General features: G+C 71.4%; 1 protein-coding gene across 1 annotated transcript; it reads left to right on the forward strand.

Moving 5' to 3' along the window:
• The first annotated feature begins 13,499 nt into the window (after positions 1-13,499).
• NEUROD2 (neuronal differentiation 2) lies at positions 13,500-14,575 on the forward strand. Its single transcript, XM_059830447.1, is given in 3 exon segments — positions 13,500-14,200; positions 14,202-14,370; positions 14,372-14,575. Coding segments are annotated over 3 exon segments (1,074 nt in total).
• Positions 14,576-24,150: the final 9,575 nt, after the last annotated feature.

Below are 24,150 nucleotides of genomic sequence, written 5' to 3' on the forward strand. Positions count from 1 at the left end.
GGCCTTGACCAGGCGTCACCGCCGCTGCCGGAGAGGGGGTCTCTGCCGCCGGTGCCGAGCGGAGTTCGGTAGCACCCGGGGCTCCGTACGGCGAGGACTGAGAGCGGCGGGAGGTGGAGAAGGCAGAGCCGGTGAGGAGGAGGAGGAGGAGGAGGAGGAAGGAGAGGGAGGGAGGACACGTCTCCTACCAGGCGCTGAATTATTCATCCCCCCGGGCAGGGGGGCTGAGGTCGCGGTAATGAGCCCTTGGGGAGCCCCTGAAGGGGTTCAGCCAACCCGGGGGGGGGCCCTTAACCCCTTCCCTGCCGGGGGGGTGGCCCCCGACTGCGGTGGCCAGGTGGGACGGGATGGGACAGGGATGGGAACGGCTGCCTCCACGTCAGTCCACATCCCTTGTGCCTCAGTTTCCCCACAGAGCCGCAGGCTGGGCAGGGGACAGGGGCACTCTCACCCTTGGAGGGGCAGCAGGACCCCCCCCCCCAGCTGCTCTGTGCCCCACGGGCACCCCACTCCCACCCCACAGGACAGGGACAGTGCTCCTTTGCGGGTGGGATCTCTCAGGGGATATGGCCAGGGACATCCGCGGAGACACGGGACCCCCAAAACGTCCCATCGCCTGTGTGCCGGGGCTCCCCCCCCGCAGCTGCAGCCCCAAGGACACCGGGGTGTGCCGGAGGCAGAGGACTGTGCCCTCGTCTGGGACTGTGCCCGGCTGCCCCGGCTCTGCCCCGGCTCTCCGTGGTTTTCCTGGTGGAAAATTCCACCAAACCCAAAGTTTCCCCCTGGGGAAGTGGGGGCTCAGTCCCCCCGGGCGCAGCCCTGGGCACCGCTCAGCACCCGTGCTCGGCACTGCACGTGCCGGGCTCTGCCGCGGCCCTGCCAGGAGGGACCGGGCATCAAGGGCACCTCTCCCGGCCCCACCGGTGGGGACAGCTGGGGGGTCCCCATGCAGGGGACAGTGGGGTCACCAGCAGCCGGGTTGGTGGCACCTCTCCCCTTGTGGGGCGTCCCGGACAGGGACCGGGGCGATGCCGGTGGCGTGGGGGCTGAGGAAGCCGCCTCGGAGGAGGAAAAAGGAAGGGGGTGCCGGGAGCTGGCTCCGGCCCCCGGATCTCCCGGTGCTCCAACGGCTGCGGGTGGCCGCGGGCCAGCAGCCACCGCTCCAGCAAAATATTTACCCGAGTGGCACCGTGCCATGGACCAGCCTCCCGCCCGCCCGGCCCCACGCGGCAAAGCGCGGCAAAGCCCGGCTCTGCGCGGCAAAGCTGGGCTCTGCATGGCAAAGCATGGCAAAGCCGGGCTTAGCATGGCAAAGCCGGGCTCTGCATGGCAAAGCTGGGCTCTGCATGGCAAAGCATGGCAAAGCCGGGCTTAGCATGGCAAAGCTGGGCTCTGCATGGCAAAGCATGGCAAAACCGGGCTCTGCTCAGCCACGCTTGGCCCTGCGGCACAGCGCAGCCCCACGCGGCACTGCCCACCCCGGGTGGGGACGGGCACCAGCAGAGCCCGTGTCCCCATGGAGGGGACCGCGAGGCCGAGCTGGGGGGACAGGGTGAGGGGTCCCTCGGTCACCCTGTGCCCAGGCTGGCCCCGCGCTGGGGGTCCCGGTGCCAGGCTCTGAGCATTGTCCCCATCCCTGTCCCCATCCCAGTGTGGGACCCGAGTCGTTATGGCAACAGGTTCCCGGGCGCCTTCCCGCTGCCGTTCCCGTTCCTCCCGCCTGCGAAGGCGCCGTGCGAGGGGGTGGCCGGGCCCCCTCCCTTCCCCGCGCTGCGGCAGCGGCAGCACCCGCAGCCCCCCGGGATCGGCACGCGCCACCTGCGCCTGCACCCACACAAGCCTGCACCCGCGGGTGGCACCCGCAGCTCGGCACAGGAGGGTACTGCACCAGGCCCGGCAGCCGGCACCATGCTGGGGAGGGGATGCGTGCCATGCGGCTCCGGACACACATGTCCCGCACATGGCCCCGCTCTTCGCCGGGTCAGCCCCATCTGGCACCGTGGGCACCCAGGCAGCTCCGCGGCGTGCAGGGGCAGAGCTACCAGCGCTCGTGCCGTGGCGTGCCATGCCGTGCCCATCCCCGTGCCGTGTGGCGGGGGCTGCAGCTCCACGCAGCAACGAATCCTCCTGCAGAGAGAGTAAAAATAGCAGCAGGTTCTGGGAAGCGGCGCTCGCCGCCTCGCCCCCCACCAGCGGGCACCGGCGAGGAGCGGGAGCCTTCGCCTGCCGGCGGAGCGACGACGGGGCCGTGGGGCCGGGCACGGCGGGGCCGCGGTGTCAGAGGGGCAGGGTGCTATGGGGCTGGGGACCGGGCAGCGTGGGGGGACGGGGTCTGCAGGGACGGGGCATCGTGGGGATGGGGAAGCACTGGGGCAGGGGGGACGGGGCACCGCAGGGGTGGGACATTGTGGGGATGGGGCACCGTGGGGACGGGGCACTGTGGGGATGGGGCACTGCAGGGATGGGACATCGTGGGGACAGGGCACTGTGGGGACGGGGCACTGTGGGGACGGGGCACTACAGGGGTGGGACATCGTGGGGACAGGGCACTGTGGGGATGGGGCACTGCAGGGATGGGACATCGTGGGGACGGGGCACTGTGGGGACGGAACACTGCAGGGGTGGGACATCGTGGGGACGGGGCACTGTGGGGACGGGGCACCGTGGGGACGGGGCGCCGCAGGGGTGGGACATCGTGGGGACAGGGCACTGTGGGGACGGGGCACCGCAGGGGTGGGACATCGTGGGGACAGGGCACTGTGGGGACGGGGCGCCGCAGGGGTGGGACATCGTGGGGACAGGGCACCGTGGGGACGGGGCACTGCGGGGATGGGACATCGTGGGGACAGGGCACCGTGGGGACGGGGCACCGCGGGGTCGGAGCACCGTGGGGACAGGAGGACACCGGGACACCCATTGCCCGGTCCAAAGGGTGAGTGTCGGGGGGGCGGGGCCTGGGCGGTGAAGTGGGCGGGGCCAGGGGGTGGGCGGGGCTCGGGCGGTGGGTCAGTGGGTGCCGGGGCCCCCCAGGGTCCCCCCCCCCCGGTGTCCCCCTCCGGACGCCTCGGCCCTGCGGGAGGGGGTGCCCAGGGGGCCACTCCCGGGGTCCCCCCCCCCAGCTCCCCCCGGGCTGTGCACCCCGAGCCCCCCCCCGCGCCCCAGGACCCACCGTGGGTGCAGCCCCCCCCGGCTCAGAGCCCCCCCCCGGAGCTGCAGCGGGGGCGGCCGGGTGGGGGCCGGTGCTCCCCCGGGTGCAGAGGAGGTGCCGCGAGTGGGAACACGCGTGGGAACACGCGTGGGAGCCCGGGGGGGGGGGGCGGGGGGCGGGGGGGGGCGCAGGGGCCTTAACCCCTTCCCTGCTGGGACCCCCCCCAGCGACAAGCCTGGGGCGCTGCAGAGGGGAAGGGGGACCTGGGGGTGACCCCCTCCCCAAATGGGGCTGCGTGGGGGGGCCTGGGGACCTGGCCACCCCCACGGTGGCACCCCACTGCTCCGCTGCCAAGGTCGCTGCCCAGAGCGGCTAGGCAGCACTGGGGGGGGGGGCACCCCCTCTGTGCGATGGGGAAACTGAGGCACTGAGCAGTGCTGATAGGACTGGGGGGCTGCAACCCCAAATCCCCACCATGATGGGGGGGCTGCAACCCCGTAACCCCACTACGATGGGAGGGGGACTGCAATCCCCTGTCCTCAGCATGACGGGGGGGCTCCAACCCCCGCACGATGGGGGGGGGGGGGCTGCAACCCCGTATCCCTGGAAAGATGCAGGGGCTCCAACCCCGGTGCGAGGAGGGGACGCGTCCCCGTATCCCCGGTGGGACGGGGGGCTTTGACCCCACACCGCCGGCAGGACGGGGGGGCTGGTGTCCCCAGCAGGGTGAGGATAGGTCCCATCCCCACACCCCAGCAGGGTGGGCAGGGGGCTGTGTCCCCATGTCCCCCTGGGCTGGGCCTGGCACCCGTGCCCTCGCCAGCCGGGCCATGCCCATCGGCGCTGCGGCACGCTGCCGGCAGATGTCATCCCCGGTGCGGCTGGCATGGCGGTGCCTGGTGCTGGCATGGCGGGGCCCAACGCTGGCATGGCCACCCTGGTGTTGGCACAGCCGCGCGGCGAGCGCAGGCCTGGGCACGGGCTCAAGGGCTTTGGCACGGGGCGGACGGAGCGGAGCCGGAGCTGGAGCCATCCCGGTTGGCAGCCGCCAGCTGCCGGCCCACGCCGAGCCTCGCGCCTGCGCCTCAGGGTGCTCCCGGCCGGGCTGGGACCGGGGGCTGCCATCGGGGCTGGGGTTACTGGGGCGTCCTGGGCCAACACCCCCAAGGTGGGCACCCACCCGGGCAGGGGGATGCACCAGCTCGGTGGGGTCTGTGCCCACGGAACGTGGTGCCGGGGTCTGCCTGCGCCGGGGAGGGTCTGAACGATTAAAACCTTGGGAGGGACATGGGGGGCTGCAAGTCCGGCAGTCCCCAGGAGGGTGGGGGTGCGGCGGTGAGACCAGGAGAGGAGAGGCACCCCGGGGGTCTCCTCTTGCTGGGGGGACGTCAGTGGCGGCCATGCCTCAGTTTACCCACCTGTAGCACGTGCCCTTCACAACCCGAGCCCCTTCCCCAGGGAGGTGGGACCCCAGGGGACCCGAAAGCCCATCCCGGTGCCCCCGTGGAGCCCTGTCGGGGGGGGCTGCAGGCAGGGGCTGCCAGCCCTGCTCCCCCCCACCCCTTCCCCATCAATGAGACCCTCCCGGGGAGGGGGCCCGGCCGGCGCCCGGCCGCCAGCACAGCCCAGTTTGCTGCCTCCATTCCCAGAAGAAAGAATAAAGTTAAAACATCTGTTAATTTATAAACCAATTTAACCATGACTGGTTAATAAATAGCTACCAGCTGCCAACCCCCACCCTCCGCCCGGGCGAGGGGCGCGCGGGGAGCCGGGGACGCGCAGCCAGCCGGGCTCGCGCGCCCTCCCCGCGGCCCCCCCCGTGCCATTGTCACTTGGCCCAGTGGGGGTGTCACCAGAGTCCCCCGGGGATGCGGCTGCACCGGCCGCATGCGGGGCAGGCGGTGGCTGCATGGCGAGGGCCCGGGGTTTGCCGGGGAGAGCCCAGTGTCCGCGGGGAGGGTGGCACGGCCACGGCGTCCGGTGCGGGGGGGTCCCGGCAAAGGGGGGCGTGTGTTTGGATAGGAGTGTGTGTGTGTGTGCAAGCACGTCTGTATGTGCCACAGATGTGCATGTGTGTGCATCCATGTGGGCATGCATGTATGTGCACGGGAGTGTGTGCATGTTTATGCGTGTCCATGTGTCTACGCGCACCAGGGATGTGCATGTGCGTGTATGCGCACAGGAGTGTGTGTGTGTGTGTGCATGCGTGTATGCGCCAGGGATGTGCATGTGTGTGCGTGTGTGTGTGCCAGGGAAGTGCATGTGTGCACAGGAGCGTGTATGCGCATGTGCATGCATGTTTGTGCGTGCGTCCATGCACAGGAGCGTGTGGGGTGCCCATGCGTGTCCCTGCCCCAGCAGGGCCGGGCGCTGAGGGGGGGACTCCCCGTCTCTCCTTGGGGAGCTGCTGTCCCCCCGGGGTTGGGGACCGGTGACGCGTTCCTTGGCGTGTGCCGGGCCCAGTGTGGAGCATCCTCGGTGCATGTGGATCCAGGACGGATGTGGACGGAGAAGGGCCTGGCCCCGGTGCTGCGGTGAAACCAGGGATGGGCACGGCGAGGGCGCCGGGTGGCGGGGTCCCCACTCTTGCCCCCCAAACCCCGCTCCCAGCCCCCCGACCCCTCTCCCCCTCCGAGGGCTGGAGGGCGCAGCAGGGTCGCAGTGCCCGGGCACGAGCCCCTTCCCGGCTGCGCGCCCCGACACGTGTCGCAATAGTAATGTAATTTGTACGTTAACAATGGGCAGCTTGAGGTTTATATTTAATTACAACGTTTGCACCAACCTGAACTCACCCTTATTCATCAATAATGCATGGGTTTGTGTTTATCGCTGCTTAATTAATCTGTGCTTACGACAATTAAAGGCTTGCAAAATCCCCAAAGGTGGCGGTGGGGAGCGGCTGCGCGGTGCCGGCGTGGTCACGGTGCCAGCGTGGTGGTGGTGCCAGCGTGGTTGTGGCGGTGGTGGTGCCGGCGTGGCGGCGGTGGCCGGCAGGAGCTGGAGCAGCTGCAGAGCGGGGTGCCCCCCCCCCAGGTACCCGCATCCCTGGGGGCCTCCCCACGCCAGGAGGGGCCAGGCACCTCCCGGGCGAGGCGAGAAGCTGTGCTGCGGTGGGGAGCACCGTGCACCCGCTCCCCAAGGGGACCCCGCTCCCTGCCTCAGTTTCCCCAGGAGGAGGCAGCTGGGGCTACCGCAGCCACCGGCGCACAGAGCCACCGTGCCCCCGCCGGGGATGCGCCCTGCACCCCCAAACCGCCCACATCCCTCCTCCCCATCGCCTTTTCCTTCGTTTTCCCTTTTCCCTCCCTGTTCTCCGTCCCCTCGCCCCCTCCCACCTGCCGGGGCCGGGGGTGCCGGTGCCCCCCGAGCCGGGCAGCGTGGCCAGGCCGTGCCAGGCCAGCTCTGCGCCTTTAAGCGCGGCGTGGCGCGGCTGTCCCGGATCAGCCGGAGCGCCTATTAAAATTTTATGCGAAGTGTAAATGGGCCAGGTCTCCAGCTTCCCGCTCCCTCCGAATGATTTATTACTTGCAAATACCACAGAACTAATTAGTATAGTAATTAATTAATACGAATTTGCATATTTGCATGTGCAATTAGTGCAGTGGAGTGATTACTCTGAAAATGAGAAGTTGGGCTTGTCAGATGGTAGTGTGAACTGGAGTGGAAAAGCCTCGTGCAAATGAACCTGGGCGGCGGCGGCGGCGGCGGGCACGCGGCGGCACGCGGCGACACCGGCCCCACGCCGCGGCGGGAGGGCGCGAGGCCCCACGCGTGGGAGACGGGGGGGCCCGGCCCCGGGGACCCCTCCAGCCCTGGCCTGGCCCTGGGCCCCTGCCATGGGGACCGCTCCATCCCTCGGCCATCTCCATGGCGACTCGCCGTGCCAGGCGCATCGCCATGGCAACGGGCCGGGCCACGCAGCCTCGCCATGGCGACTGTCGTCATCGGCGCCCTGTCGCCATGGAGACACCCCCCCCCAAATCCACTCCCTGCCGCCCCCCCCCCCGATGGCTCGGGGTGTTGGGATGGGGGCCCCGCTGCTCCCCCAGCTGGGGGTCCCCAAAGCCACCCGGGATGCGGGATGAGGGTCCCCAACGTCCCCAGGGATGGGAGGCCCCAGAGCACCCCAGGATGGGGGCGAGGGCCCCAGAGAGCCCGACACCGGGGGCCCCCCCAGCGCCCTGGGGCTGGCAGGGACAGCCGAGCCCCCCAAGGGCCGGTGGCCCGAGGCCCCCCCAGGGCGGGGGTCTGGCACCCCCAGCCCCACAGCCATGAATCTGGCCCTTCGCCTTTGTCCCTCTTGCCACCCCGGTCCCCCCTTGCCCGTGGCCCCCGTGCCCACCCACCCTGCTGAGGCCTGACGCCACTCAGTGCACTCCTGGGAGGGCCACCGGCTGCCTCCCCCCCGGTTTGGGGACATCATGGCAGAGGGGCGCAGGCGAGCGGGGCAGGGGGGCGATGGAGGGCGATGTGGCTGCGGGGAGCCCCCGCCACCCCCGCACGCCACGTCCCCCTGCCATCGCGCCCCACCGGCTCCCTGAAACGGGCCCAAGCGGACGCCATCTGCCGCGGGGGGGCCGGGGGCCGGTGCCAGCAGTGCTCGTTCAGCCGCGCCGTGCCCATGCCGGTGGCACCAGCGGGCTGCTCGCCGGCCCCCTGAGCCCCCCCCGACCCGGCTGGGGCAGCCATGGGGGGGATGCAGCGGCCACAGGGGTCTCCTGTCCGCTCCTGGGCTCTTGTGACATCACAGTCCAGGCGTTTTGATGTCACAGTCCATTTTGACCTCAACAGGGCAGCCTTATGACCTCACCAGCCGCCAGCTCCGCTGGTGGCACAACGGCAGCCCCCTCCCGCCCCGGATCCCGGGCCGGGGCCCCCCTGTCCCAGCCCCCCCACTATCCCCAGAGAACATCTGACCCCGGCAGGGGTGAACCCAGCGACTGCGGGGTGACGATGGGGGCACGGGGACACACACAAATCCCCTGGGGCCACCCGTCCCCCCACCCCGGGACCCTCCGTCCCCAGCCCCGCATGCAGCCACAGCTCCGGCAGTTTCCCACCGGACAATTCCCGGGGTGTCGTTTGCCTAATTAACAGCGTGCGTCTGAAAAACCGCGTGACAAGCCCCCGGCCCACGAGCGGCAGCGGGTGGGGGGTCCGGCTGCCCCAGGGGCAGGATCCGGCCAGGGCGGGTGAAGCAGCCCCGGTGAGGGCTTCACTTGGCACCAGCACCGCAGTCCTGGGGCCGCCACAGCATCTCCCTGTCCTCCTCTAGCGAAAGAAAAGAGGGTTCGCTAAAAGCCCCCCCAGTCCCGGCTGAGTCAGGACTGCCCCTTTCCTCCCTCCGTGCCTCAGTTTCCCTCCACCATCAGCTTCCCTCTCCCAGAATCCCTGACCCGCCCATGACCCCGCAGTCCCCATTTCAGGGACCTTTAGGGACAGGGGGACGGGCAGGGCACCCACACCCCCGTCCCCCAGAGACCCCCCACCCACAGATGGGGCCCTGCTCACCCGGTGACTGGAAGATGCCCAGGGATGGGTCCCACGAGGGAGAGCAGCTCCGGGGACCCGACCCAGGGCCACTTCGTCCCCGAAGGCTGCGGGGATGGGGACGGGGACGGGCTGGGCTCCCGCTCCCGCCGCTCTCCTCCCCTCGGCTGACATTCCCCGGCGGTGGCTCCGCCGCGCGTTAGCGCATCCATCTCTCCCCAGCCTTCACCTCCCAGAAATATTGCAGCGCGGAGCCGGCTCCATCTGGCAGCGCGGCCCCCGCCTCCCCCCGCCGCCGCTCGCAGGGAGACGGCTTCTCCGCTCGGGCCACGGACAGCTCGGCCCCACCGAGGGGAGACGGGGACCCCGCTGTCGAGGGGGGCCAGGTCGGGTGCCCCCCAGCCCACGCTGGGGAGGGACGGCGTGGCCTCGCCGAGGCAGCCGGCTGCGGTGCCACGCACCGGCCCCATGCTGGGGATGCGGCAGCCGGCTGAGCCCCGGCAAACTCGCTCCACGCGGGGCCTCCAGGAGCCGCCCTGGGCCCAGCTGGCTCCCAGCCGGGTCCCGGCATCACCCAGCGCCCAGCTCCCACCCCCAGCTCTGCCGGTGCCGACCCGCTTCCGTGTCCCCGCCGTGTCCCTCCGGATGCCACGTGTCCCCCGCCACCCACCTCCGGGATGGAGCCGCCACCGTTCCAGGCAGGGTCCCCATTCCCATCCGTCGCCTGCCTGCCAGAGGGAGGGAAGGGACACGGAGGATGAATTTTGGAGGAGGAAAGAGCTTCACGCACCAGCCAACCGTCCGGCTGTGCCCGCCGGGCAGTGAGCCCCAGGGAACCCGGCTGGGGTGGCCGGGGACCGGAGGCAGCCGTGCCAGGAAAGCCGGTCCTGGCACACGAGGAGCTGCAGCAGGATGGGGACCAGAGACGCGGGGTCGCCAGGCCCAGCTCCCCCAACCCCGACCTCCCAGGGCAGGAGAAACCCCCCCACCCAGCCCCTGCGCCCAAAGGACCAGCACCCAGCCCTGCCCCTGCTCCCACCCTGCTTTCCCCAGCTGTGCCCGCTCCTGGGTTCGCCCCGACCTCGCCTCCTCCTGCTGCCCAGGGCAGCCCCATTTCCCCAGGGGCCGGATCCTGCTCATACAGCCCCCGTGCCGTGGTGCTGGGAGCCCCGCTCACCACCCTGGATGAACACCCCCCGCTAAAGGTACCCGGGAGCGGGACGGGGCTGCCCCTGCCCCGCTCTGCCCTGTGCCATCACCAGCCGCGGCAGAGGGGACAGCACGGGGACGGCACCGGGATCCCTCCTCCTGTCCACGCCGCGGGCCATGTCCTGGCACAGACCGGCCGAGGGCCCCGGGCACCGCCCCGGCCCCGGCACAATGCAGCGGTTTGGGTTTTCATCTCCCTGCTCCCCTTTCATCTCCTCTCCCCGTTTCATGTCTCCACTTTCTTCTCCCTCCAAGCGCTGTGCATGCTGATGAGGCTCACGCCCGCGCCCACCCTTGCCGCTCGCCGGCTGCTAATTAGGCTGTAACGGATGCACCGGGCCAGGGGCTCGCGGCTTCCCCCTGTCCCTGTCCTTGTCCCCGCACAGGCCAGCCTGGCCGCTCACGCCGCAGCATCTCCTTGGCCTCGGCCAGCCCCGGTGCCCCCGTGGGTCCCCCACGGGCTGCAAGCCTGGTGCCGGGAACCGGGGCGCCACCGGCTTCGCTGCCCCGACGCCGGGGGGTGCAGCTGGGCGGGAGCGGGGCCGTGCCGCCCGCCGAGGACTGGGGGTGCCCTGGCCTGGGAACCGAGGGCGGCGGAGTGGGGACTTACCCAGAGCTGGCAGGAACGGGCAGTGCCGGCGTGCCACAGGCACCGGGCGAGGGTGCGCTCCTGGGGCACAGTGATGCCCGCCCAGCACCCGCCTGCAAAATGAAGATGGCAACAACAGAGGGAGCCGAACGGTGCTGCGGGGAAGGGCTGCCGTGTGCCGGGAGGCTGCCCAGGAATCGGTGCCCCGGCGCGGCACCGGCACCGGCACGGCTGGGGTGGGCCCTGCCTCCCCGCAGGCCGGCTCCAGCCCAGGTGCCATCTGCTCGGCCGCAGCCGTGAGTGACAGTCGGAGGGTTCGGCAGCGGGAGCGTGCGGGGGGGATGCTTGCCGCCGGTGGAGGCCCCTCTGTCACGTGCCAGCCCCGGCACCTGCACCGGGGGAGTGGGCGACGCCGATGCCACTGGCACAGACCCGGCGGCCGGGCACGGCCAGCCCTTTGTCTGCGTGTGGGCACAGCCCCGGCCCCCACTGCCACCATGTCCCGGCCGTGCTCACGCCACGGCCTTGCCACTCTTGCCGGCGGTGCGTGACCAGCACGTGCTGGTGTGTGGCACCCTGCACCCGCTGCCCCTTCCCCTGCCCGCACCCCTCGAGACGGGCAGGTCCAGGAGTGCGGCGCTGGGTGATGGGATCCGGCTGCCGGGGACACAACACACCCGCGATGGACTCCCCGGCCCCGCTGCTGCCCGCCGCCGGTTTGCAGGCACGAAGGAAATGGCAGCCGCGATTTCTGGCTGCACACGCACCGCAGCGGGGACAGATTTGGAGGCCGCGGGTGACAGGGCGCTGCCGGGCCGGGGCGCAGGGCCGCGGCAGGTGAGGAGGCGCCCGGCAGACAAAGGCCTCGCCGGCTGCGCCACGGCATGGCCAGGCCTCCGACACCGACACCGTGGGACCTGCATCGGTGGGGGGCTTGGACCCCGTGTGCATCGGGCAGGGCGCGCGTGTGCCTGTGTGTGCAAGCGTGCGTGTGCGCGCACGTAGGTGTGTGCCGAAGGCTGGCTGCGTCTGTGCGCGCTGGGCTGTGCCGCGGGGCTGCAGAGAGAGACTGGCACGGCTGTGCGGCCGAGGGGGTGCCGGTGGGGGCCACGGGGCGGCGGGCAGCCGGCGGGGCCATGTGCCGCCCGCGTGGGGACCCGCGGCCTCACAACCACCAGCCCTGCCCACGCCCGCACCTGCAGCCCCCTGCCCGCGTCAGTGCGGCCGAACCGGGCACCGCCACCACCACCGCCTCCCCCGGGCCCTGCCCGGCCGCAGCCCCCAGCCCGCGCCAGGCCCTCGGCGCCGCAGCCATCCCTACTCGGCTGGTGGCTGAGGGTGGGGACGGACCCGGGCGAGCCGCCGCGGCATTTTGCGGCGAGCCGCAGATGCCAGCTCCCGGTGAGGGTCCGCTCAGCGTCTCCCCCCTCGCCCTGGTGCCCACCGGCCGCCCTCGACACGCTCGGCCCGGCCGGGATGGCCGGTTTCCCCCACCGCCCTGCCGCTGGCTCCATTGTTCAGCGCGGCCCCGCCATCGCCTGCATCTCGCCCGGGTCCCATTTTGCGGCGTGTAGGCAGAGCTGTAGATTTGGAAGAGGTTTTTTTTTTTGTTTTTTTTTTTTTTGAGTACAGAGTGACAGATGGCGAGTCCTCCTTCCCCAGAGAGACAAATCTCCCTGAATGCAAGCGCATGTCAATCATTAGCTCTCATGTGATAGCTCTCGCGCATGACGTGCCAACCATATGGCACTGGCAGCAGAGCTGGTACCCCCCTTTGCTGGGTAGAGATGCCACTCTCGCCTCCTTTTGGATAGAGGACTGCAGGAGGCTGGAGCACCTCAAGGAGCCGCGTCCCGGTCCCAGAAGATGCTGGGAACAATGAAATAAGAATTCCTCCGGTCCGCCCGAAGGTGAGTTATGTAAGAAGTGGAGGGCTGGGAGGGCAGCGGAGGAAACTTGAATGGAGAAAAGGCAACTTCCATGTTGATTTTGTTTCTCCGCCACGTCTCGCCCTTTTTTCCCCCGGCTTTCGTTCTCCCCCGGCCCTCGGTCCTCCCGCTCCCCGCCGGCCCCGCCGACGGGCTTTTCTCGCCCCCGGAGCCCCCCCCGGGGGGGTTGGGGGGGGTTCGGCCCCCCCGCCCCCCCCCCCCCCCCGCGGCTGGGCGCGCCCGGGGCGGCGCGGTCCCGGCGGGACGGAGCGGGCAGCGGCGGCCGGGCGGCATCAACGAAATCGGCGCGGAGCCGCCGCGCCGCCGCCCCCGGGGGCCCCGACCCGGCGGAGCCGCCCCCCCGCTCCCCCGCGGCGCCCCCGGCCCCCGCCCCGGGCGGCGCCCCCCGCCCCGGCCCCGCCGCGCCGCCCGGCCCCGGGGGCGCCCCCGGCAGCGCCGCCGCCCGCGACCCCCGCGCTGCCCCGGGGGGGGCCCCGGCCGCGGCCGCCCCCGCCGCCCCCCGCCGCCCCCCGCCGCGCCGCCGTTCGATGCCGCCGCATTTTACGGGCCGCGCTCCGGCGGCCGGGGGGGAGCCCCGGGGCGGGGGGGGGGCCCCGGGCGGGGCTGACCGGGCCGGAGGGGGGGTTACGGGGGGCGGGGGGGGGGGGGGGGCGCGGGGGGCGGCGGCCGCGCCTCGGCGCTCCGGCCCCGGGACGGCGGTGGCGGGGCCGCGGCCGGGGCCGCTCCGCGCCCGCGGCGGGGAAAAGTTGGAGGCGTCGAAGAGGGGCCGGCGGCACCGGGCCCGGCCCGCGGGGCACGGCGGGGCGGGGGGGGGGCACCGGCCGGGCCGGGGGCGGGGGGGCGCCGCAGCGGCGGGCGCGGGGGAGCGGGCGGGGGGCCCGGGGTGGGGGGGGTGGGGGCGTCGGGGGGGGGGCGTCGCCGCGCCCCGAGGGAGCCCCGGTGCCCCCGGGGGCGGGCGGCCGGGGCGGGCGGCGGCGGCGGGCGGCCCCGCGCCCAATTCGTTTTCGCCGTCCCCGGCGCGGCGGAGCCGCTGGCGGGGGGCGGGCGGGGGGGCGGGGGGGGGGCGGCGGGGCCGCCGGTAACGCCTGGCTCTTTGCCCCCCGCTGCAGCCACCATGCTGACGCGACTTTTCAGCGAGCCCAGCCTGGTCCCCGACGTCCCCAAATTCGGCGGCTGGGCCGAGGAGTGCGAGGAGGATGCCCGCAGCGAGAAGGAGGAGCGGGCGGGGAAGGGCTGCGCCCTCCCCGAGGAGCCGCCCGAGGGGTCGCTGGGGGAGAGCAAGGAGGAAGGGGAGCTAGGCGGGGACGAGGAGGAGGAGGAGGAGGAGGAGGAAGGCCTGGAGGAGGCGGAGGGCGAGCGGCCCAAGAAGCGCGGCCCCAAGAAGCGCAAGATGACCAAGGCGCGGCTGGAGCGCTCCAAGCTGCGGCGGCAGAAGGCGAACGCGCGGGAGCGGAACCGCATGCACGACCTGAACGCGGCCCTGGACAACCTGCGGAAGGTGGTGCCCTGCTACTCCAAAACGCAGAAGCTCTCCAAGATCGAGACCCTGCGCCTGGCCAAGAACTACATCTGGGCCCTCTCCGAGATCCTGCGCTCGGGCAAGCGGCCCGACCTGGTGTCCTACGTGCAGACTCTGTGCAAGGGGCTCTCGCAGCCCACCACCAACCTGGTGGCCGGCTGCCTGCAGCTCAACTCCCGCAACTTCCTCACGGAGCAGGGCCAGGAGGGCGGCCGCTTCCCCGGCCCCAACGCCTCCTTCGCCGTGCACCCCTACCCCTACCCCTGCTCGCGGCTGGCCGCGGCGCAGTGCCCCCCCCGCCGCCGGCCCCGGCGCCCACGGGCTGAGGACACACGGCTACTGCGCCTCCGCCTACGAGAGCCTCTACGGCAACGCCTCCCCCGACTACAACAGCTCGGAGTACGACGGGGGGCTCAGCCCCCCGCTCTGCGTCAACGGCAACTTCTCCCTCAAGCAGGACTCTTCCTCCCCCCGACCACGAGAAAAGCTACCACTACTCTATGCACTACTCGGCGCTGCCCGCCTCCCGGCCCGCCGGCCCCAACCTGGTCTTCGGCTCGGCGGGGATGCGCGGGGGGGTCCACTCCGAGAACATCTTCCCCTACGACATGCACCTCCCGCACGAGCGGGGCCCCATGTACGAGGAGCTCAACGCCTTCTTCCACAACTGACCCCCCCCGCCCCGCCCCGGGCCCCCCCCCCCGCCCCGCGCCCCATCCCCGAGGGGGAGGGGAGGCACACACCGCTCCCCCCCCGCACCCCCCCCCCCACCCGCGGACCGGCCCCGGGGGCCCCGCCGTGGGCTTTGGTGCAATATGGGGGCCCGGCCCCGGCGGCGGGTGCCCGCGCCCCGTGGGGACAAAGTGCTTTTTCGGGAGATTTCCCCCCTTTCCTTAAATTATTGTTATTATTTATTATTTGGTTCGTTCATTATTACTACCACTATTATTATTACTATTATTATCACCACCATCATCATCATTATCAGCATCACCACCATCACCACCATCATCATCGTTTCCCCGAGCGGGGACGCCCCCGCCGCGGCCCCGGCCCCCCCGGCCCGCTGGGTCGAGCCGCGTCGTTTCCTTTTTAATTCGTTTGAATTTAATTTTCCGGACACATATATACACATTATTTTTTTTCCCCCCCTCCCCGCCCCGTTTTGAGCCGTCTCCCCCCCTCCACCCCCGTCCGTCCCCCCCCCCCCTTGGACCCCCCCGCTGCCCCGGCCCGTGGGAGCGAGAGGAGCCCGCGCTGCGGCGCGGAGCGCAAACTTTCCGAAGCAATAAAGAGGCGAAGGGAGGAACCCACATTTCTATCTATGCAAGCGGGCCCGGCCCGGCGGACGCTCCGAGATGCACTTTGCTTTGGGGGGGCCCCGGCCCCGCTCCCGGCCCCGGGAGCTCCTCTCGCAGCGCGTGTGTCAGGACGTTTTTTACCTGTTTTAAAAACTTGAAACGGAAAAGAAAAAAAAAAAGGAAAAAAAAGGAAAAAAAAATGTTAAAAGAATCATCATCATCATCATCAGCAGCAGCAGCAGCAGCAGCGGCCCCCCCGCGGAGCCGCCCCGCTTCCCCCGAGCCGGCGGGGCCGGGGCCGGGCGCGGCGGGGCAGCCCCCGGTGGGGCGAGCGGGGCTCCGGGGGGGCTGGCGGGGCCGCGCCCCCCCCGCGCCGCCCGGGCCCGGCCCCTGTGCCTTGGCCCCGGTTTGCCGCATTCCTCCGGTCGGGAGACGCCGTAAAGCCGAGAAAACGCGCTTTTCTTTTTCATTTTGTTGGGGTTTTTTTTTTTTTGGTTGTTGTTGTTGTTGTTGTGGAACCTGCCCGCCCCACCGTCGAGAAACCAGCATTTTTAGAGACCAGGGAGGAGGAGGAGGATTTCTGAGAAATGTTTTCAAAACGAAAAAAAAAAAACAAAAAACAAAAAAGTTTTGCAAAAAAAACAAAACAAAACAAACCAACCCCAAACCCGCCGGGAAAAGAAAAACAGAACAAGAAAACAGACCCACCACCGGTTGTAGCAAAGGGGACCCGCCTGTCCGACACCAGAAGTGCTTTCGTGGTTCTGTTCCGTTTCAGTTCGGTTAATAAATATTTATGGCCAACGATATGCAAGAGCCCCCCCGCGCCGGGAGCCGCTCCCCGCTCCCGCTCCCGCTCCCCGCCGCCCCGCACGCTGCTCGGCGGCGGCGGAGCGCGGGGGCGCGGGGCCGGGGGGCCCGGCCATACTGCATGCACCGGCCCCCCGGGGCCCCCCCGGGGCCCCCCCCGGCCCCGCTGGACGCTCGCAGCCCGGGCCCCGCCGGGGCGGCCCCGCCAGGACTCGCCGGCCGCGAGGAGCCGCCGCCGCCGGGGCGATTCGCGGCGACCCTGTAATTACCGAGCGTCCTTCGACGGCGATTAATAAATATTCAATGTTGACCCCGCCGCCTTCGCCGCTTTCCTTCCGCCCCGGGGCACCGGGGGCACCGGCCCGACCCCCCCCCCCGGCGCCCGCCGCCGCTGCCGGGGCCGCCCCCGGTACCTCTCGGCGGTGCCGGTGCCTCCGCCGCTCCCGCCGCCCGAGTGCGCGGCCCGCGGTGGGGCGGCGCTGATATAACGCGGCTCTGCCCCACGGGTGTCCCCCCCGGGACCGGGGAGGCGGTGTCCCGTCGCCCCCCCCGCCCCGCCAATAAAGGCACCGGGATCCGGAGCGGCGGCCCGGCTCGGTCCCGGCCCCGCCGCTACGGGCGAGCCGCGGCGGTGACACCGCTCCGGTCCCCCGGGAGCGGTAGCTCGGAGACTGGTGCCCGGAGCCGGCACCGGGCCGCGATGCCGGTGGCCCCGGCGAGGGTGCCCGGTGGCGGTGGCCGAGGCCGGCTTCGTCCGTAGCGGCGCCGGTACCCGGTCGGCTCCCGGCGCGGTGCCCGGTGCCTGTGCCGGCTGCCGGCGCTGGTGCCCGTCGGAGCCCCGGGAGCCCCGGCGCGGTGCCCGCTCCCGGTGCCGGTGTCGGTTCCCGGTGCCTGGCCCCGGTGCCAATGCCGGTGCCGGTTCCCGGTGCCGGTGCCCGTCGGAGCCCCGGGAGCCCCGGCGCGGTGCCTGGCCCCGGTGCCAGTGCCGGTGCGGGTTCTCGGTGCCGGTTCCCGGTGCCGGTGCCCGGTGCCGGTGCCCGTCGGAGCCCCGGGAGCCCCGGCGCGGTGCCCGCTGCCGGTGCCCGCTGCCGGTGCCCGGTGCGGAGCTGTCCGCCGTGGCGGTGCTGAACGGGCTCTCGGGCCCCGCCGCGTCCTCAGGCGAACGGGCGTCGGTCTATTTACCGTCCGCGCCACCGGGGCTCATCACAGCCCGACGGCCCCGGGCTCCGGGCAGGGTTGGGGACCGGGCTCCCGGTCGCGCGGTGCCACTGCCCACGGGGATCACGAGGGGCCGGTTCCCCGCGGGAGGCGGTGTGCGCCGGGGCAGTACCGGGGCCGCGGGGACGGAGCCCCGGGTTCCTCCCGGGAGAGGCCGGGGGGACCCGCGCCCCGCAGCCCCGCGGCTTTTGGGGAAAATCTGGGCAGGTTTGGGGCCGGGGCCGGCGCCGCCGGGGCTGGAAACGGGAACGGCTCCAGCGCGGCCCCGACGTGCCGGGCCCGACCCGGGAAAGGGGGCGGCGGGGAACAGGGAGCGGGGCCGCCCCGGCCCGCCGAGCCGCTGCGGCGGAGCGCGGCCCCCGAGGACCCCCGCGACCCCCCCCGGCCGGGCCGGGCCCGCCGCTCGCCGCCGCCCGCAGAGGAGCGAAGCCTCTTCCGACGGCGCCGGCCCGAGCAGCCTCCCGGGAAGGGCCCCGTTTTGCCGGGGAAAAGCCCCGGGCGGGGGGTCCGTGGGCCCGGGGCTCCGCGGGGCCGGGCGGGAGCGATGCGCGGCCCTTCGGCCGCCACCCGCAACCGGCGGCACCGGGGCCGCGGCCCGGGGATGCGGCGGCGAAGGGCGGATGCCCCGGCGGAGGGGAGGGGGACGCGGAGGGGACCGGGGACCGCCGACATCTGCTCCCGGGAAGGGCCCGGGGCTGTGCCGGGGGGGGGGGTGGGCTGGGGCCGGGACCGCCGTTTACGTTCAATTCCCGGGATTTCTGTTTCCCCGGCCCCGCCGAAGCGAGGGGATGCGGGAACCCCCCCGGTTGCTCCGGCACGGACCGGCCCCGCAATGCGGCCCCGCACTCGCCGCACGGCCCCGGTGCAAAGCTCCGGTGGAAGGTTTTGGTGCACGGTCCCGGTGCGCGGCTTCGTTGCAAAGCTCCGGTGCACGGCCGCGGTGCACGGCTCCGGTGGAAGGCTCCGGTGCGCGGCCCTGTGCAGAGCTCCGGTGCGCGCCCGCGCTGCTCGGCCCCGGTAGAAGGCTCCGGTGCCCGGCCCCGGTGCCCGGTCAGCCCGCACCGCGGCCCCGGTGCTCGCCGGCGGCTCCCGAGGAGGGAGGCGGGAGGTCGGGAGTTGCCGCCGCGACCCGCGGGGCTCTGCGAGGGTTTCGCGTGATCGTGGGATCAAAGTCACGTCGGGGGGGTGTGGGTGTGGGGTGCGTTACCGGCGACCCCGACCGGAGCGGGGCCAGCAGCGGGGGGACCCCGCGGTGGCGGCTTCCCCGGGCTCAGCCCCCCTATTTCAAGGCCGGCTGAGATGGGGGGGTGGGTTTCTCCCCCCCCCCCCCGCCCCGCCGCCCCCGGGGCCCGGCCCGGCCCCTCTCCCGGCCCGGCGGAGCGCGGCGGGGGCGCGGGGCGAGCGCCAGCTCCGGGTCGCCGCTGCCACCGGCGAGTGCCAGCCGGGGGGGGGGAGGAGGAGTCATTGCTTCAGTTTAAATTTCATGGCATCTGTTCATTATTATACAGTGCGGATTTTTATATGGACAGCTAAATTAAAGACAGATTTCTGCCAAAATTGCAGATACCATAAAAACCGGAGGCTCCCGGCGCTGGGCGCTCGCCGCGCTGCGGAGGCGGCCCCGCTCCGGGGGCCGGGGGCTGCCCGGGGGTCGGGGGGGGGTGTTGGGGGGGGGGGGGGGTCTGCCCCCCGCTCCGTGCTGTGGGGAGACCGGGGCGCCGCCCGGGGCGGGGCGGGGGGGGTCCCCGCGGTCCCCGGAGCCGCGGGCGGGGCGGGCCGGGCTGGCAGCGGTCCCCGCCGCACCGGGGGCTGCCGAGCCGCCCCCTCCCCCGCCCGGGCTGCCAGGCTCCATCGCAGAGGAGTTAAAACAAGGACATCTGTGCCTGGAATCGCTGCGAGGCTCCAAACCTGCCAACGCCTGCTGGCACCGGCCGCCGGCAAATGCTGGTACTCCGGAATGCGGCACCGCCCGCAGCCCAGCCCGGGGGCCCCGGCCCGGCCCCCCCCCCGCCGCAGCGCCCGGCCCGGCCCGGCCCCGGTGGCTGCGGGGCTCGGGGGGGGCTCGGCCCGGCCGGGCGGGGAGGGCGGCGGCTGCCCCCGGGCGGGGGGTGTGTGTGTGTGTGACCCCCCCCGGGCAGTGTCCCGACCCGGTGGGTGCACGGAGCTGCACGTGTCCCCGTCGTGCCACCACCAACCCCAATAAAGGGGCTCTCGGAAGCCCCGGCCCTCACTGGGATCTGGTGTGTCCCCCCCCCAGCTCCGAGCCCTGTCCCTCATCCCCGGCCGGGGTGCGGAGGGGGGACACGGTGCACCAGAGACCAGGTGGGGCCCCCCTTCCCTTCCCTTCCCTTCCCTTCCCTTCCCTTCCCTTCCCTTCCCTTCCCTTCCCTTCCCTTCCCTTCCCTTCCCTTCCCTTCCCTTCCCTTCCCTTCCCTTCCCTTCCCTTCCCTTCCCTTCCCTTCCCTTCCCTTCCCTTCCCTTCCCTTCCCTTCCCTTCCCTTCCCTTCCCTTCCCTTCCCTTCCCTTCCCTTCCCTTCCCTTCCCTTCCCTTCCCTTCCCTTCCCTTCCCTTCCCTTCCCTTCCCTTCCCTTCCCTTCCCTTCCCTTCCCTTCCCTTCCCTTCCCTTCCCTTCCCTTCCCTTCCCTTCCCTTCCCTTCCCTTCCCTTCCCTTCCCTTCCCTTCCCTTCCCTTCCCTTCCCTTCCCTTCCCTTCCCTTCCCTTCCCTTCCCTTCCCTTCCCTTCCCTTCCCTTCCCTTCCCTTCCCTTCCCTTCCCTTCCCTTCCCTTCCCTTCCCTTCCCTTCCCTTCCCTTCCCTTCCCTTCCCTTCCCTTCCCTTCCCTTCCCTTCCCTTCCCTTCCCTTCCCTTCCCTTCCCTTCCCTTCCCTTCCCTTCCCTTCCCTTCCCTTCCCTTCCCTTCCCTTCCCTTCCCTTCCCTTCCCTTCCCTTCCCTTCCCTTCCCCACCCTGTGACCCCCATCCCGGGCTCCGGCCCCATCCCCGCAGCCCCTCCGGACCCCCTGGCTGGGGGTACCCCGCTGCCCACCCGCATCCCGCCCGGGTCCCTCCTCCCCCTCCCCGTGTCAGGCGGTGGCTCATTTCATATGGGAAATGTCCATTTTGTTGCTACTTAAACGCTGATTTACGGCGGCTGCATCCCAGCCCTGCCTTGGCCTGCGTTCATCCCATAATCTGCCCATTTCTCTTGGCAGCTCCGGCTCGGCCGGGCTCACCGGAGGTCTGTGCCGGGCGGTGGGAGCACCCGGCCCTCTCCCGCAGCCCCCGGGCCCCGGTCCCGCTCCCCCCGGCAGCCTGGTCCTCGTGCTGCTGCTCACAGCTGGATCCCATCTGCTTCGAGCGGATCCCGACGGCCCCGAGACGGCAGCGCCGGACGATGCCTCCGGGAATGGGGGGGACCCAAGGCCCCCGAAAGGCCTGCCTGGGGCCGCGGGGCTGGAGGGGACACGGGCAGGGGATGGGGACACCGAGCGTGTGGCTTCGCATCACCCCGGCACAGCCAGGACCCCCGCTCCATCCACCCCAGGATGGGGCCGGTGGGATCCATCCATCCATCCACCCGGCAGGACAGACAGCGCCGTGCCCGGACAGACCCCATCGGGGCATGGCGGCAGTGCCGGGGCCTGAGCCGAGGTCCCGGCCTGGCAACCCCCGGCGGTGAGCAGCATCCTGGCCGGCGCGGCCCTCCTGCACGCTCCTGATTAAATTTTACCCGACTATAAATCTTTTTGTTAAATGTAATTGAAAAACACACCTTTGGAGTCATCACATTAACCCGCCATCCGCTTTATTAGAGTCGTTAAAGCCTTTCTCAAGGTAGCGCCGGGCGGATCGGCCGGATTGTGCCGTAATCCCGGCAAAGCAAACAAGTTCGGAGCAAAACTAATTACATTTAGAGCAGCTGTGATAATAATCCTAATTCAACCCCATTTGGTGCCTAAAATCCGGCGATCCGGCAGCGAAAGCTGGGGCGGGGGGGGCGGCCGCGGCCCATCTCTGCCCTCCGGCTCGTCCCCCGCCGGCAGCGGTGCCGGGGCTGGCGGCAGCCCTGGGTTACCCCAGAGCCTGGGGGGGTCCCTGGGGGGGTCCCTCGGGCTGGGGCGGGGTCCCTGCCCTCACCCACCGGCCCCCAAAGCCGCCCTCCCCATCACCCTGCCCCACCCCGTCACCCCTCGCCGGGTGCTGCCAGGGCCGTGGCTCTGCCCTGGTGCCCGGGCGGTGGCACCGTGCCCAGGCCCCCCCCCCGTGGCCTCCCCGGGGACGGGGGGGATCGGGCGGCCGCAGCTGGCGCGCGCAGCCGTAATGGCCACGGCTGGGCTGGCACATGGGCCCCGCGCCTGCGGGCACGCGGGCAGGAGCAGCTTGTGCGCGGTTTGTCCTTGACTAGTCCCCACGCGGCCGCCCCTGCCTGGCGCTGCCGCCCCGGCACAAAGCCCTCCGCCGCCTGCCCGCAGCCGAGGCCTCCCAGCTCATCACACGTGTGACGCCAGACTTTGGCCAGCAGCGGGGCTCAGCGCCATAGGCCGGGCAGGGCAACCCGCTGCTTTGCTCCGGTGGGAAGAAAATCCTCCGTCGGGAAGAAAATCCTTTGGTGGCGACTCCTCTCGATGCCGGAGCCGGTGGGCACGGCACCGGCAGCACCGTGGATGCGGAGCCGGGCAGGACGCGGGAGGTTATTTGCATCCTCGCCGTTACCTTGGGGAACGTTTGCTACAAACGTATATTGGAGCTTTTTTATTAAAGTTGCCAAAAATTTGTGTTAGCTAATGGCTTCTTAATTCTGCCTAAAATGAGAGAGGGAAAATGATGCCATTCATCTTGTATTGGTTTGAAATCACGTCTGACAACTAATCGATCATACTGTGGGACATTAACTCCTTTGGATGGGGGCCCAAGCCGGCTCTCGCCGCGCCGCGCTCCCGCGCTGGATTCATTTAACTACTTTACTGCTGGTATTTTGGCACGGGGCTCGGCGGCCTGGGTCCTCTCCGGTTGGGGCCGCTGAATTATTTGCCTTTCTCCGGATACAGCTGGCACCGCGCGCCGCATCGTCCTCCGCGTGCCGCCGCCGGCGCCCTTCACCTGACCTTCGCCCCCCCCCCCTCCCCGTGCTGCGGGGTGCCCCCCAACCCCATGGGTCTCCCCCACCCCCATGGGTCTCCCCCATTCTGGGCATCGCTGGGGGATTTTTTTCCGGGTGCGGGCAGGGGTGGGCTCCCGGGGAGACAAAAGGGACACCCTGGGGGGGACTTCGACGGGGGGGGGGGGGGGGGGGCTTTGCTCCCCGGCCCTGCAGCGCCCCCGGGTGACCCGTGCCTCAGTTTCCCCATTGCTCCACGGGGAAGGGCTCAGCTTTTGCCCACCTGCCCGGTCATTGGGACAGGTCCCCAGGGCGAGTGTGGGGGGGGCTGGTGGCACCTCAAAGCCATGAGCAAAGGCAGGGTGGCCCCATCCCCTACGCCCCCCCCCCGCAGCGAACGCCGCTCACCCACCCGCTGGAGCCCCAGGAGCCCCCGCAGAGCTGCGCCCCCCCGCGCGGGGCCCCCCGGGCACAGCCGAGGGTGCTGGGGACACCCGCACGCCACGCAGGGCCGGGTCCCGTCCCCCCTCCGTCCACCGCCACGAGTGGGGGACCGGGGGGGGGGGGCACCGCCGGACACCCCCGCGGGGAGCAGCGCCGCCTGCGCAGGGGCTTATATACCCTTGGTGGGCGGGGCCAGGGGCGGGGAAGGCTGCGATTGGTGAGCGGCACAAGCCCTGTGAGGGGATTGGCTGGAGGCGTGAGTCCCGGATGGGGATTGGCTGAGGTCTGTCCCCATCCCCGGGAGCGGGGTGGTCCCCGCGGGCCGCTCCGCCGTGGGTCACCTGCTGCTGGGGACGGCGGTGTCCCCGGGGACCCCCGTCCCCGTCCCCGTCCCCAGGGTGCACGGCCCGGCCCGGGGTCACGGCCCGGCCCGGGGTCACGGCCCCGTGTCCCCCAGAGGGTCCCCGGTGGCACCGGGGTCGGCGGGTGCCCACAGAGGGGCCGCAGTGGGGCCTGTCCCCCCCCCCCGAGCAGCGGACCTGGGGACAGAGTCCCCCCGCCCGCCCCTTCTGGTGGCTCCTGGCCGGGGAAAGCCACCGCCGCCCACACGTCCGTCCGTCCGTCTGTCCGTCCACCCGTGTGTCTGTCTGTCCAACCGCCCGCTCGCCCGCCCAGCCTTCCCCCTGCCACCCTCCCGCCTGTCACCTGTCCGTCCACCCACCACCCGCGCGTCTGTCCCTCTGTCCAGCCGCCCCCTTGTCCCTCTGCCCGCCCGTCCGTCCGTCCGTCCGTCCATCATCCCTCTCCCCGGCCACTGTGTCCCCGCTGCGGTGAGGGGCCAACCCCCCCGGTGCCGCGGCCGAGCCTGGACCCGGCCCACCCGGTTGGGTGATCTGGGACCCCCCCCTCGGGTGACACCCCTGTTGTGGGACCTAGAACCCCCCCTGTGACCTGGAACACCCCCTGTGACCTGGAACACCACCCCCTCCACCCCCCCCCCCGTGCCCTGGAACCCCACCTGTGACCTGAAACCCCCCCCGTGACCTGGAACCCCCCCTGTGACCTGGAACACCCCCTGTGACCTGGAACCCCCCCCCATGCCCTGGAACCCCCTCCGTGACCTGGAACCCCCCCTGTGACCTGGAACACCCCCCCCCCCGTGCCCTGGAACCCCACCTGTGACCTGAACCCCCCCCCGTGACCTGGAACCCCCCCCGTGACCTGGACACCCCCCCCCCCGTGACCTGGAACCCCCCCACTGCTGACCTGCACCCACCCGCCGGGTGACCTGGGACCCCTCTGGGTGATCTATACTCCCCGTGTGTGCCCCCCCCCGCGGGTGACACCTTCTCCCTCTGTGTGGGTGTGCACCGGGGGGG

The sequence above is a fragment of the Gavia stellata genome, chromosome 28 (genome assembly GCF_030936135.1).
Source record: "Gavia stellata isolate bGavSte3 chromosome 28, bGavSte3.hap2, whole genome shotgun sequence".
Taxonomy (NCBI): Eukaryota; Metazoa; Chordata; class Aves; order Gaviiformes; family Gaviidae; genus Gavia; species Gavia stellata.